The 15,267-nt window shown below is 40.0% G+C and overlaps 1 protein-coding gene across 2 annotated transcripts in view; it reads left to right on the top strand.

The window, feature by feature from the left end:
- Nucleotides 1–11,258, top strand: part of Anln (anillin, actin binding protein) — a 63,444-nt gene extending 52,186 nt beyond the window's left edge. The window contains exons 23-25 of one of the 2 annotated variants that reach the window (XM_057768021.1): nt 2,191–2,298; nt 7,354–7,526; nt 8,902–11,258. In XM_057768021.1, coding sequence (XP_057624004.1) covers nt 2,191–2,298; nt 7,354–7,526; nt 8,902–9,025 — 405 coding nt within the window. In that variant the 3' untranslated portion in view covers nt 9,026–11,258. The remainder of the gene's footprint in view (nt 1–2,190; nt 2,299–7,353; nt 7,527–8,901) is intronic. The other variant, XM_057768022.1, reaches the window with a different exon arrangement.
- The last annotated feature ends 4,009 nt before the right edge of the window (nt 11,259–15,267 follow it).

Here is a 15,267-nt window from a genome sequence, read left to right as displayed (position 1 = left end):
TTAGCATAGAGGAAGGAAGTGAACCTACAAGTGCATTGTGCATTACATCATAAGAGAAAGCAGAGGGAGCACTGCTGGGAACTGAGAGAGCATAAGCTGCTTATAGTAAGTCAGCAGAAGCAGGGAGAGATGATGCTGGCTAGTGGGACAGTGTCCTGGGTGTCCCTTCCCCCGTCACCCCAAGGAGGAGAGAGTACTGAATATTTCCGGAGAGTAAGGGCTTACCCTGGGGACAGAGGTTAGAGAAATGGACCAAGTATTTTAAAGAAATTGAACTTCATTCTGAAGCCAACTGAGTGACTATTACAGAGTTTTAAGAGATGAAAATAGCCACATTTTGGGTTTAGGATAATCACAGTAAGTGGTGTGTAGAAGGTGGTTTAGAGAACAGCAATCTGAAAGATGGGCTCGCTCACTAGGTCTCAGCCACTCTACATGAGAGATGAGAGAAGGCAAGCGTGGGTCCTAGAGACTTGTCTGCAGGAAGTGAGACGGGAAAAGGCAGGAGAGTGCTCAGACTGATCCCTGCCTTGCACAAGTTGGGTAGCAGGATGCTGCTGAGGAAGGACACTGGGGAGTAAATCTACTTCTCTTAGTGACACCTAAAATAGAAGTGGTGGGCTTCTTGAGATATTGGCCTCGTTTCACAAAGAATATGCATTGGTCATCTCAATTTTGCCATTACATTTGTTTTGTTGCTTTTTTTTTAACAGTCTGTTTTATATAGCACTGGTCATTCTAGAACTTGTTATGTAGACCAGGCTGGCCTTGAACTCAGAGATCCACCTGCCTCTGCTAGAATTAAAAGCTTGTGCCACCACACCCAGCTCCACTCTTTTTTGTTTTTGTTTTTGTTTTGTTTTTTTGCTATCACTTGTAGTTGGAGGATGCTTGTTCGTTCCCAGCTGCCCAGACAACAAAATAACCACTCAGAAACTATATTATGTAAATCACCTCTTGGCCAATCACTTAAGTGTATTGCTAGCTAGCTCTTACATCTTTGGTTAACCCATTTTTATTATTTTATATTTTAGAGGTTTGTGGCCTACCGGCAAGGTTCCAACTAACAACTTGCATCTTTTTTCCCATGGTGTCTCCTCTGACTCCGCCTACTCTGTCTATATATATATATATATATCTTTTACAGCCTGGTTATATTTGGTTAAGCCATTGACTAAAAGCAGCTTCTTTATTCATTAACCAATAAAAGCAACACATAGACAGAAAGACTTTCCACAACATTTCCCCTTTTCTATTTAAATAAAAAGGAAGGTTTTAACTTTAACATAGTAAAATTACATATAATAAAACAGTTATTAAGCAAGAATTATAATTACATTGTTGATATCTATTTTATCTTTTATCATAATTAAGGAAAACTATAACTATTTTTTAACTCCATCAAAGATACCAGAAGGATATAACATTACCTAAGTAAACAGAAGTGGATTGTAAGCTACTTTCAAAACTCTAGAATTGATAGAGACATCTCGCTGCCTGGACAGTCACCCAAAGATTTTTTGTAACATTGGAGCATCCATCTTCAGCCTACGGGCCCATGGTATTTGGCAGACTTTTTTATGAAGCAGGACATTTTAAAGACAGCTTTCCTATATTGGCAGTTTGTCAGTCACATCAGTCCCTGCTTTATCACATTTGATATCTAGTCGTCCTTTAATCATTACTCAGTCTCTTACCTTTTTAAATAATTAAAAATTTATTATAAAGAACTTGAAAATAAAAAAAATCACATACTAATATTCTCCATGTCTAAAGTCTGTACATCCCAGTGAACAGCCATTCGGAAGATGTGGCCTTCAAGACAGGGACTATGTATGTAGCTTCGGCTGACCTTGACCTCACGTTGGTCTAGATATTCTTTTTTGGTTTTTCGAGACAGGGTTTCTCTGTGATTTTGGAGCCTGTCCTGGAACTAGCTCTTGTAGACCAGGCTGGTCTCAAACTCACAGAGATTCGCCTGCCTCTGCCTCTCAAGTGCTGGGATTAAAGGCGTGCGCCACCACCGCCCGACTAGATATTCTTAAATGCATTTTTGGTAGAACAATCTGACTTTTATTGCTGAAGTAAAAGACACGATAAACTCATACAAATAGATTTTCACATAAAAATGTAACAGATAAGAACATTTTTCCTTAATTTTCTAATGTCAGTGTTTCAATTGACTTCCAGACCATATTTGAAGATGTTAGTGGTTTTGGTGCCTGGCATCGAAGATGGTGTGTTCTCTCTGGAAACTGTATCTCCTACTGGACTTACCCAGATGATGAGAGGCGAAAGGTAATTGATACAATTCTAGTCAGTGCTGGAAGTCCTGCTGGGCTTTCGTGGTGCTTCATGCATATGTATCCCCTGTTCCCACCCCTTAATTCCCTTTGTATGTGTTAACACATAACTATTCATGTTTTGTTTATGTACTCTTCTACAGCTAAAAACATATATTATATATGTATTTACAAATCATTCCCCTGAGCCCCAGCCTTATATTTAATATACTTACTCAGCAGGGTTTGGTACTGCTTACCTGGATCCTCAGACTCTTTATTATATCCAGGTATCTTTGTAAAGCAATAGACATACCTGTAATGGTTTTAATAGTTTCTAAACAGCATTACATTTTACTAAATAGCATTGTATTATAATATGTAGACAGAGGCCGCTTGTCTGTTCCCAGCTGCCCAGACCATGACATAATCACTCAAAAACTATATTATTTGCAACACTGTTTGACCAATAGCTTAAGTGTATTTCTGGCTCACTCTTTTTTTTTTTTTTTTTTTTTTTTGGTTTTTCGAGACAGGGTTTCTCTGTGGTTTTGGAGCCCGTCCTGGAACTAGCTCTTGTAGACCAGGCTGGTCTCGAACTCACAGAGATCCGCCTGTCTCTGCCTCCCGAGTGCTGGGATTAAAGGCGTGCGCCACCACCGCCCGGCTGGCTCACTCTTATATCTTAAATTAACCCATTTCTATTATTTTATATTTTACCACGAGGCTCATAGCCATTGTGATGATTTGAATGAGAATGGCCCTCCCATAGGCTCATATATTTGAATGCTTGGTCTCACAGTTGATGGAACTGTTTGGGAAGGATTAGAAGGTATACTGGCTAATTCTCATATAAGCTCAAGTTATCTGAAAGGAGGGAACTTTAATTGAGAAAGTGCCTCTAGGATGATCCTATTGTAGGGCATTTTCTGAATTAGTGATTGATGGAGTGGGCACAGCCATTGTAGGCGGTGCCATCCCCGGGGTCGTGTCCTGGGTTCTATAAGAAAGCAGGCTGAGCAGGCCTTGGGAGCAAGCCAGTAAGCAGCACCTCTCCTGGCCTCTGCGACAGCTTCTGCCTCCGGGTCTCTGCCCTGTTTGAGTTCCTGTCCTGACTTCCTTCGGTGATGAACAACAATATGGAAGCGTAAGCAGACAAGCCCTTCCTCCTCGAGTTGTTTTGGTCATGGTGTTTCATTGCAGCAGTGGGAACCCTAACTAGGATAGGAGGTGTGGCACTTTCAAGTTTCAAAAGCCCATGCCATTCCCAGTTAGCTCTCTCTGCCTCCAGCTTGGGGTTAGAGGCTGTAAGTTCTTCGCTACTGCTCCAGTGCCGTGCCCTCGTCGTAATAGTCATAGACTTAACCCTAAGGAGCCACGAGGCCCCCCACCCCAAAACATTTTCTTTTACTAGTTGCAGAAAAATCACTGTTAAAGTCCCCCTTTACTATCATTTAATGCTTTGAGTTTGTATTCCCTTAGGATAAATTTCTTTCTGATAAAATCATAGGATCATAATATCCTCACTTGTTTCTTAATTGCTGTTGTCATCTTAGCAACCAGTAATAGATCATTTATCTTGTCACCAACAGGGATATAAGAATTTCGATTGGGCTGGAGAGATGGCTCAGTGGTTAAGAGCATTGTCTGCTCTTCCAAAGGTCCTGAGTTCAATTCCCAGCAACCACATGGTGGCTCACAACCATCTGTAATGAGGTCTGGTGCCCTCTTCTGGTCTGCAGGCATACATGCAGACAGAATACTGAGAATACTGTATACATAATAAATGAATGAATGAATGAATGAATGAATGAATGAATGAATCTTTTAAAAAAAAGAATTTCGATTAACCTGCAGCCAGATAATTTTTTTTCTTGTCCTATCCTGACTTAATCAACCTGGGATTTTAAAAATAACCTCTCGTACTTTAATTTATTTTTAAAATTACTAATGGAGTTGGCAGTTTTATTGGCCATGTATAAATTCTTGTACCCATATGTATCCTTTTTATATTTCCCTATTTGATGTCATTAACTTTTGTCTCCACTTTGGTTCTTATACCATAGGAATATCATAGCTTCCAATACTACAAAGTAATTATTTTGCAAATACATGATAAATATGAACATATAAAGTAAGATATATAGCTGTCCTTTTGTTGAAAAGAGAATAGGAAGCCTGGCAGTGGTGGCGCACGCCTTTAATCCCAGCACTTGGGAGGCAGAGGCAGGCGGATCTCTGTGAGTTCGAGACCAGCCTGGTCTACAAGAGCTAGTTCCAGGACAGGCTCCAAAACCACAGAGAAACCCTGTCTTGAAAAAACCAAAAAGGAAGGAAGGAAGGAGGGAGGGAGGGAGGGAGGGAGGGAGGGAGGGAGGGAGGGAGGGAGGGAGGGAGGGAGGGAGGGAGGATAAAATAGTGTATATAAAAGGTAATTAAGTTGAATACGTGTTTCTTTTTTTTATAATTTTTATTTATTTATTGTGTATACAGTATTCAGCCTGCATGTATGTCTGCAGGCCAGAAAAGGGCACCAGATCTCATTTTGGATGGTTGTGAGCCACCATGTGGTTGCTGGGAATTGAACTCAGGACCTCTGAAAAAGCAGCCAGAGCTCTTAACCACTGAGCGGTTTCTCCAGCCCCGAATACATGTTTCTAATTGTTGAAAGGGAAGTATATGGGGGGGGGGGGGGTGTTCAATTATACTGTTTTGTTATTCATCTGTGTGTACACGACATACATGCAGGTGCCTGCAGAGGCCAGAAGATGGTTGGAATCCCTGACTGCTGTGAGTCCCGTGATGTGGGTTCTGGGAACCGAAGCCAGGTCCTCTGCAATAATGTCCTGCACCCTTAGCTGTTAAGCTATTTGTCAAGCTGTCGTTTTTTGAAGTTTTCCGTAAAAGTATTGTACATTTCTTTTAGATGCATAACATGGTTGGCAAGAGCCATCAGTTGGTAATTTACATTTCTATTTTTATGCCCAGAAAATTCATAGATACCATTGAATGTTTTTATAAGTATAATATAAATTTTAACGTTTTGTTTTGTTTTGTTTTGTTTTTTGATTTTTCGAGACAGGGTTTCTCCGTGACTTTTGGTAACGTTTATTTTTAAATTACAAACCACTTTCTGGTGTTGTGAAAGGTAGTTTTCAGGTTAGATCCAGTTCACATTCTCCAAGTTCTGTGTCCAGAGTTCACGGTTCTGGAAGGCAATGAAGAGCAATAGCAGTAGCCTGTATTGTTTGGGAGTCTCTTGGATTCCTCTGACCAGCAGCTCCAGAGGAGATGCCTGGTACTGGGGCTTTGCTTCAATAGTCTCTGGCTTTTATCATCCCAAGTGGCATAACTTCATTGAAACTGTCTTTCTGTCTGTCTGTGTGTGCATGTACACTTAACATTTACTACATGCAATTTTAGGTAAATAGAATATTCCCTACAGTTATTTCAAGTATTCTTCCCCGCCTTGTCTTCTTCATCCCCACCCTTAACTAAGCCTCCCCACCATTTTCTCCCTTCCCCCTTCATATGACTTGCATCCTGCTATTCCCCTCTCTGGATCTTTCCCCACTCCATGGTCTGTCCCCTTTTACTTTCTTGGCTTCTGTATTTACTTCAGGTCATATAGTCACATCTGGACTTGGCGCTGGGAGCCACAAAAGAGAGAGAACATAGTGTTTGTTTTTCTGGGTCTAGATTACTTCACTCAATATATTTTCTGAATCCATCCATTAGTCTGCAAATCTCATTTCATTTTCTTTACAGCTGAATAGTATTCCATGGTATATGTTCCACATTCTCGTTACCCTTTCATCAGGTGAAGGACATGTGTGCTGTCTTCATGTTCTGATTATTGTGAATTAAGCAGCAGTGAACATGGCTGAACAACTGTGGGTGGGATGCTGAGTCCTTTGGGCATATGCAAAGGGATGGTGTAGCTGGTTCTTGTGCCTATTTTATTTCAGCTACCACAATATAATATCTTGTAGCTCCATTCTTGTTCATCTTTCACAAACTACAAAGTTCTCTGTTTTCTTCTAAGACAGAGCAATAACCTATTGTGTATATATGCCATAGTTTTTAAATAATTCATATTTTGATGGACCCTTAGGTTTCTCCCATACTAATACGACTAATCCTGGCATAGACTGCCTTTGACACACTAATGTTATTTCCAGAGCAATCCCACCAGTTCTTCTGGAGCAGCTTCTCAATCTTCTCATGTGTGGTTGCCCACCCCCAGCCAGAAGTTACTTCACTGCTACTTCATAACTGTGATTTTGCTACTGTTATAAACTGTTATGTAAATATCTAATATGTATGATGGTCTTTGGCAACCCCTGGGAAAGGGTCATTCAACCCGCTAAGGGGTTGAGACTCACAAGTTGAAAACCACTTCTATAATGGGACTATAATGGATCATATGTGATCCTACTTTTAAAAATTCTGAGGCACTTTCAGTCATCTAAAATGAGTTTTTCTAGATAATATTTTAATGCTTTACATTGTTTTTGGATGTGCATCGTGTATGTGTGAGAATGCATATTCAGACGTGTGCACATGTATATATGCATATATTGTCATTCGATGGTAATTAGGGGATTTCCCAAAAGTTTACATGGGAACATAGATTTATATTATTGAGCATGTACCCAAACCCAAGTGAGCCGGAGCAGTCCATTGCCTGTATAGTTCCTGGATTGTGTTCCTTTGTATTTGAATAGAAACTGGCTGTTACCAAGTATTTGATAAGGAAGAACTTAATCTCATTGTTTAAACCAGAGGTGTGTGCAGCCTGATGTAGGTGAGAGGTCCTAGTTGTCAATAGGTTGCTAAGTTCATTGACCAGAGAGAGATGTGTATATGACCTAAGCCAAGTGAAGTCCCAGGCTGCTAAGCCACTTCTTAGGCTTGGCTGCTTCATGCTTGCTTGTTTTCTGGTTGTTAACTATTACATTTTAAATAACAGCTTTTTAACTTTATGCTAACTTAAGCACTACTTAATGCTTACTGCATTAAGTAACCTTGCTTGTTCTCCACTAATACTTTCTATATTTTGTTTTTAAAGAATCCCGTAGGAAGGATAAATCTGGCCAATTGTATCAGTCATCAGGTAGAACCAGCCAACAGAGAATTCTGTGCAAGACGCAACACTATGGAATTAATTACTGTCCGACCACAAAGAGAAGACGACCGAGAGACTCTTGTCAGCCAGTGCAGGGACACACTCTGTGTCACCAAGTATGTACTGCTCCCATGCTTGTTTCTGTCAACTAAGTAATTGCCAGCTTCCTTCTGAGGTGTATGGAAAATACTACTGATGGTCCTCAACTTTGAAAAGGGTAACATTCTGGTGAGATACATATAAATACATACACATATATAATAGTAAGAGAACAGCCTATAATATATACATATAACACATATATATTATAACCTATGTTATAACTCATACATAACAGTAAAAGAACAACCTGTAATAACTGACTAAATTTAATTAAGAAAAGTTAAAGACTGAATCTCAGTTGGTCATGGCTGTTCTCCAGGCAGTAAGCTGGTAATCTTTGAGTTAAGCTTAAAAATTTCATGTATAGTTGAGAAGTCAAGCATATTTCTCTTCATTAGGAAATACCCTCATAACTGGGCAGTGGTAGCGCACGCCATTAATTCCAGCAGAAGCAGGCAGATCTCTGAGTTCAAGGCCAACCTGATCTACAAAGTGAGTTCCAGTACAGCCAGGGCTGTTAAACAGAGAAACCCTGTCTTGAAGAAGAAAAAAAAAGTATTCTCACTTAATTAGATTACTTTAAAAATCGATTTTAGTCTGCAGGTTTCTGGTTGGAGGTTAACTAAACACTATAGCAAAAAGCAACTTGAGGAAAGGGTTTATTTGACTTTCACTTCCACAACACAGTCCACCACTGAGGGAAGTCCGTGCAGGAGCTCAAGTAGGAGCCTAGGGACAGGACCTAAAACAGAAGCTATGGGGAAATGCTGCTTACTGGCTTGCTCCTTGTGGCTTGCTCAGCCTGCTTTCTTATAGAATCCAGGACCACCTGCTCGGTGGTGGGACCGTCCACCATGGGCTGGACCCTCCCATATCAATCTGTAATCAAGAAAATGCCTCCACAGAGATTTTCCTACAGGCCAGTCTGATGGAGGCATGTTCTCAAAGGGTTCCCTTTTCTCAGATGACCCTAGTTGTATCAAGTCAGCAAAAAGACTGCCCAGCACAAATGCCCAAGAAAAACTTGAAGACGATCTTGAGTGAGCAATTGTGACTCAGGGTGGAAATGAGAATGTGACACAATCTGGTCATCAAGCCATTGCTGGATATACAGAGGGGCTTGTGTGGAAATCACTCGGTGAGACCTGAGATTCCATCTCAAAAAAACAAAAACAAGGAAACACTAAGGAATTAGTGTGAGTCATAATTAGTTAACCAGACCAGGAATGACAGTACTCTGTTGTGCTCTTCCCTGTGTGGCTCTAGGTTAGCATCAGATGGAAGGTAGGCAGCGAGTCTTGGTTTATTTAGGGATTTATGTTTTCCTAGAACGGGTGTGTGGGGGCATGGAATGGTGGGAAGGAGGCTGACCTCTACTTGCCCTTGCAGGAACTGGCTCTCTGCAGACACTAAAGAGGAGCGGGATCTCTGGATGCAGAAACTCAACCAGGTGATTGTTGATATTCGCCTCTGGCAGCCTGACGCTTGCTACAAGCCCGTTGGAAAGCCTTAAGCTGTGGGAACTTTCGCATCATGGAGAGGCTTCGCTAGCCGTGTCAAAACGTGTCTTAAGAAGACATATAGTTAGGAGCATCAGATTTGCAAGTTGTATTTTATGCTTTAGATATAAAGGGTCTGTGCAAATATTCACTACATATTATGCAGTATTTATTTCCTTCTATGTAAAACTTCACCTAGTTTCTCTTGCATTCATCAGTGTTTGAGAGTCAATTCATGGTAATTGATTTGCTAAATCTTAAGAGTCTCATTTTCTAGACACCTAATTAGCCAGTTATTTGTGGCAAAAAAGAAAAAAAAAAAATCATAAGTTCTGAGTTGTCTTTTGGAGCTGCAGGTTTTGAGGTATCCGGTCTCCTGTAGGTCACAAACAGAAACCTCTGGTTTGATGATTCCTTCTCCAGTCTCAGTGATTATTTTTAAAAGAGGATGATCATTCATGGCTCATGATACGGTGTGTAGAGTACTGAACGCGCTCTCAGAGGGTTTTGCAGAAACATGTTTAATGATGGAAATGAGGGAAAACAACAGAAGCTTATTAGTTTAGTGTGGCCCTGGGCTGCTTTCTGGAGAGTTGTGGACATAAGTGACACTGTCTGATATTTGGGGCTAAATATTTTATATAAAAGCATTAAGAATCACATGGCTTGCATTCACTCCATTTCTATCTATGCAGTGTGGTACACATTTCCATAGTGTTCAGGCTTTATTAAATAGTTATTTTTTCATGTAGCTTAGAGATTCTTCATATTAACATTAATTTTTCTCTTATAAGAACAAATATAAATTAAAGAACATTTACATAAAAAGATTTAAACTTTTACCAAGCTGCTGTGAACTACTACTTTGCTTGCCAAAGTTCTTGTCTTTTTCTTTCCTTTCATATCCATCTATGACAGTTTCTAGAAGTGTTTTGAGATCATTGACAAACAGTAAGCCATGTTCCCTTTAAAAGCCCAACACCTTCTTGCAGTTTAGAAACGCTGAAGTGCATGGCTCCAGTTTTCAGTACAGTTTGTTTGTCTTCTCCGACTGTGATTGATGGTTTCATTTATAAACACTAAATTCTGTCACCTGCTATTATATTTGTTACTCATCTAAATGTCTTTTTTCTTATGTATATTATAAAAATATTTTATGACTGCCTACATAAATAAATAATTGTAAATGGTCAAAAGAATCATTTATTTAAGAAACACTGTGTGATGTAACGTCTATGTATGTCTTGGTGGTGTTGACAGTACCTCATCCATATTCTCATCTCTAGCCTAATCTTCGTCTCACTGAGTATTGTGGGGATTGTTGTTGATAGAGCAGTATTCAGCACACTGTGGTGATGGGATGTGTATTTGAAGAGGCAGTGGATGAGACTGACAGTGATCTGTATATCCCTTACAAATATGTATAGTCTTCTGTACGAAAATGTTCCACATATACTATTTATAATATAAAGAAAAAACCAAGTGCCGGGCAGTGGTGGCGCACGCCTTTAATCCCAGCACTCAGGAGGCAGAGGCAGGCGGATCTCTGTGAGTTCGAGACCAGCCTGGTCTACAAGAGCTAGTTCCAGGACAGGCTCCAAAGCCACAGAGAAACCCTGTCTCGGAAAACCAAAAAAAAAAAAAAAAAAAAGAAAAGACCAAGTATGTCTTAAAGCTCATCTGATTTTCATATATATAATTTTATATATGAAATTCAATTTTAGAAATTTTAGTGTATATGCTGGTTATTTTTAATGGTTAATGAAACCATCTAGAATCTCCTGAGTAGGGAGTCTTTTTGATTTTTTGAGACAGGATTTCTTTAAAGCAGCCCAGGCTGTATTGGAACTCATTTTGTAGACCAAGCTGGCCTCAAACTCACGGAGATCTACTTACCTCTGCCTCCCAAGTGCTGAGATTAAAGGCATGCGCCACCCACCGGCCGTCTTGAGTTTAGAGTCTTAATGAGGAACTATCTAGAATAGATTGGCCTGTGAGCATTCTGTGGGGGACATTATTTTTATTTGTGTGTGTACGCGTGTGTGCGTGTATGTAAGAGAGGCCATGTATGAAAACCCATTACAATTATGTATAATATATTAACATATGCTAATAAAATACTTTAAAGTTTTTTCCTTACAAATATCTGTAGATAAGATCAACACAAAAGGTGATTATTCACAACCTGGTAATAAAAGAATTAATGTATAAAATATAAGAGACTGGCTATCATTGAGCATTTATTGTATATCAAGTTATCCTTGATGTTGCAGGCATTATTTTACCAACCTAATAAAATGAACTTTAGCACTAAATTAACATTTCTGGGCCATTACAAGTGACAGACATATATAACCTTTATCCACATGATTTACCTTTTTATTGTAATAGTTCTCAAATTAGTGAGGAAAAGAAAATTTAACCATTATTGAGATCTGGGTACCCACATTAGAATCACGAGGACCAGGCATCTGTGGGATGATCTGTAGGTCTGCCTCTTCCTGAGCCGTGAAATGGTGGGAGCCACCTCAAGGCGGGCAGAACAGCCAATAAGGAGACAGCAAAAGCCTCTAGGCCAGAGATCTCTAGTCCCTAAAAGAAATTATACTTTAACCGGGCGGTGGTGACACACACCTTTAATCCCAGCCCTTCGGATCCAGAGGCAGGATCTTTGTGAGTTCAAGGCCAGCCTGGTCTATAAGAGCTAGTTCCAGGACAGGCTCCAGAGCTACAGAGAAATCCTATCTCAAAAAAAAAAAAAAACCAAAAAAAAAAAAAAAGAAAGAAAGAAAGAAAAATTATACTCTCAAGAGACCCTAAACCCTGAGAGACAGTCTTCCACTGGCTCCAGTGTGGGGCAAGAATTTCCACATAAAGCTAGATTTAAAAAAAAAAAAAAAAAAAAAAAAAGGTTTCTAAATAGACAAAGGAACAGAGTCAATCACAACTTCTTGGTAGCAGCATTGTCTCGGGTGTTCTCTGTCTGCTAGAGGCAAGCAGAGGCATGGATCCTTTTAAGAGAGGTTTCCTGACTCAACCTCAGCAGCAAAAACCGTGCAGCTCTTTTAAGAAGCTCTGCCACCAAACACTTAAATGGTGTTTGTGAGCAGCCGGGCAGAATTCTTCTTGGTGGTGGCAAGACCTAGAAACTCCACAGAATTGTGGTAAAAATGTGGCTCCCACCAGTACCTCTGCCATGAAGCTAGACTCAGGAAGCCAAGGAGTGCGGCGAATCCTGTCGCCAAAGCCACAGCTTTAATCCTAGTCATGTCGCTTAGCAAACTGAAAAAGATAAGAGATATACAGTAAAGACAGATTCAGAGAAAAGAATAGACCTCTAGATGGTTTACAGTGTGTTTAAAAATATACATAGCCGTGGGAGAGAAAAGAAAAAGGATAGAGAAAGTCCTTAAAAAAAAAAAAAAGAAAAAGAAAGATAGTCTTTTTTTGTTTTGTTTGTTTGGTTTTGGGTTGTTTTGTTTTGCTTTGTTTTTCAAGACAGGGTTTTCTCTAAGTATCCCGGACTGTCTTGGAACTCACTTTTTAGACCAAACTGGCCTTGAACTCAAAAAGATTCACCTGCCTCCCAAGTGTGGGATTAAAGGTGTGCCAGCTACCTCCCTAGTTTTTAAGTTGATATCTGAATTTTTCATCAAGCTGAGTGTGGTAGCTGGGACAGGGAAACCATGAATTAGAGAACAGTCTGGGCTACAAACCAAGTCTGTCACACACAAAAAAAAAAACATTTAAAATTAACATTTGGGGCTGGAGAGATGGTTCAGTGGTTAAGAGCACTGACTGCTCTTCCAGAGGACCTGGGTTCAATTCCCAGCACCCACATGGCAGCTCACAACTATCTGAAGATCCAGTTGCAGGGGGTCTGACACCTTCACACCAATGTACATAAAATAAAATTAAATAAACTATAAAAAATATTTAAACATACCAAGTCATGTAGGATGTAATTCCATCATTTGGGGAAAATTAAGATATTTAAATGTTACATTCTTTTGCTCAAATTAAAATAATCTAAGTGCAATTATAACTTGGTTTTCCCAGCATCTACTTAAAAAAATACATGGATGGGGGGCTGGAGAGGTGGCTCAGTGGTTAAGAGCACATACACCTCTTTGAGAGTACCTGGGTTCATGCCCTAGCACCCACGTGGGGCAGCTCACAACTTCCTGTGACTCCAGCTCCAGGGAATCTACCCTCAGTTATACATAATGAAAAATAGATGTTTTTAATACAAGAGCAAAGCTTACAGACTGTTGTTTTCCTTCATTTGCTTTTCTCATAGTTGTTTAATATAATTTATATTTTTTGTTTGAGTAAAGTATATAAGAAAATCTCAATGATAATATTTTTAAATGTTGAAAATTCTACATGGAATTCTTCTTACATTTATTATCAATGATTAACTACACATTTGAAATATTTAAAGAATAAAACTTAATAAGAAATGTGTCTTGGGGGCTGGAGAGATGGCTCAGGGTTAAGGACGCTGACTGTTTTTCCAAAGGTCCTGAGTTCAATTCCCAGCAACCACATGGTGGCTCACAACCATCTACAATGAGATCTGGTGCCCTCTTCTGGCCTGCAGTTATACATGAAAGTAGCACACTGTATTGTATACATAATAAATAAAATCTTTTTTTAAAAAAAAGAGAAGAAATGTGTCTTGGGCTGGCTCAGTAAGGAAAGGTGCCTGCTGACAGGCCTGACAGCCAGAGTCCTCCTCACAACCCACGTGGTGGGAAAAGAGAACACTCCTTTACACTGTCTCCACACACGTGTTCCTGAAGCAGATAAGCTAGAAAAGACCAGTTATTAGATAGTGATTTAGTTTTGCTCTGATATAGTAGTTTGACTTAATCATACAGGCCATTTTGAAACCTCTTTCTGTATTCCAGTAATCATTCCTGGGATTGGAAATACAAAAAAAAAAAAAAAAAGCCATTATGGCTGCAACCATTACAAGATCCAATAGACCCAGAGAATTATTACAGTTTTGAGAAGAGTCTTCTTAATTCTGTTGATCAGTTGCAAATATTTTCTGAGAAAAATGGGTGTAATACAGCCAATTCCACATGAGCTTTTATAACCTGCAGGGATAGTATAAACCTTTTTTTTTTTTAAGATTTATTTATTATATATACAGTGTTCTGCCTGCATCTATGTCTACACGCCAGAAGAGGGCGCCAGATCTCATACATGGTTGTGAGCCACCATGTGGTTGCTGGGAATTGAACTCAGGACCTCTGGAAGAGCAATCAGTACTCTTAACCTCTGAGCCATCTTTGCAAGCCCCCAGTATAAACCTTCCTAAAAGTTGAGAACCACTGCTTTAGATTTCAGACTTAAGGGATTAATTTCACCAAGAGAGGGCAGTGGGTGGGGTGAAAGAAGGAGAAAGTAAAGAAGTTCATGAGAATTTTTTAGCCTCCTGAAAAGGCAGACTGCTGCTGCTGAGGCCAGAATGCTGGTCTGCGCATTAGCAGATGTTAACCAACTTGGTGGATTGGAATTAGCATGACTATGAGTTATAAAAATAATGTTGATTGTTTTTGTCATATAGACATCCGGTAGGAGAGAAATAATCGTAACAGAAGTGGGGGTGGGTTCAAGACTAAAAGAGAAACAGGTTGAGCTCGATATGCTGAGTCAGGTAAAATAGTCAATGGCAAGAAACATACGAGCTGCTTGAGTACAGTAAGTTCAGACTGTTGAGTTGTGTGGTGGTTTGAATAAGAATGGTCCCCATAGGCTCATATTTGAATGCCTAGTCACCAGGAAGTGGAACTATTTGACGTGAGTACAAGGTTTAGGAGATCTGGCCTTGCTGGAGGAAGTATCTCACGGGGGGGGGGGTGTAGATTTTGGGGTTTCAAAAGCCCATGCTGGGTGTTCTCTCTCTCTTCTCCAGCACCATGCTTCATGCCTTTTTATGGATCGCAAACGTAGGGGAATTCCAAGGCCTAATACGCCCTAGATGACCTAGTTGCAACTGTTCCTGTACTAACAGTTAGGCCCGTTTTAATTTTTCCACACAAAGGAGCCGTTGATCAACCCATACTGGGTCAGCCACTCTGTGAGAGAAAACAAAAGCTAAGTTCTGGGGCAGCCAAGTCCTTCCATGTACACGGCAGAGTGTCTGCAAGATACTCTGGGCTCTGCTCGACAGACTCTTCTCTGTACTTAGCCAGTTCAAACTTCCATTGTCTCAAATTTCAGGAATCTGACACCGAGGAGGTTA

This window comes from Chionomys nivalis, chromosome 4 (genome assembly GCF_950005125.1).
Source record: "Chionomys nivalis chromosome 4, mChiNiv1.1, whole genome shotgun sequence".
Classification (NCBI taxonomy): Eukaryota; Metazoa; Chordata; class Mammalia; order Rodentia; family Cricetidae; genus Chionomys; species Chionomys nivalis.
The sequence above is the reverse complement of the archived record's forward strand: the minus strand, read 5'-3'. Positions and strand labels throughout refer to the sequence as shown.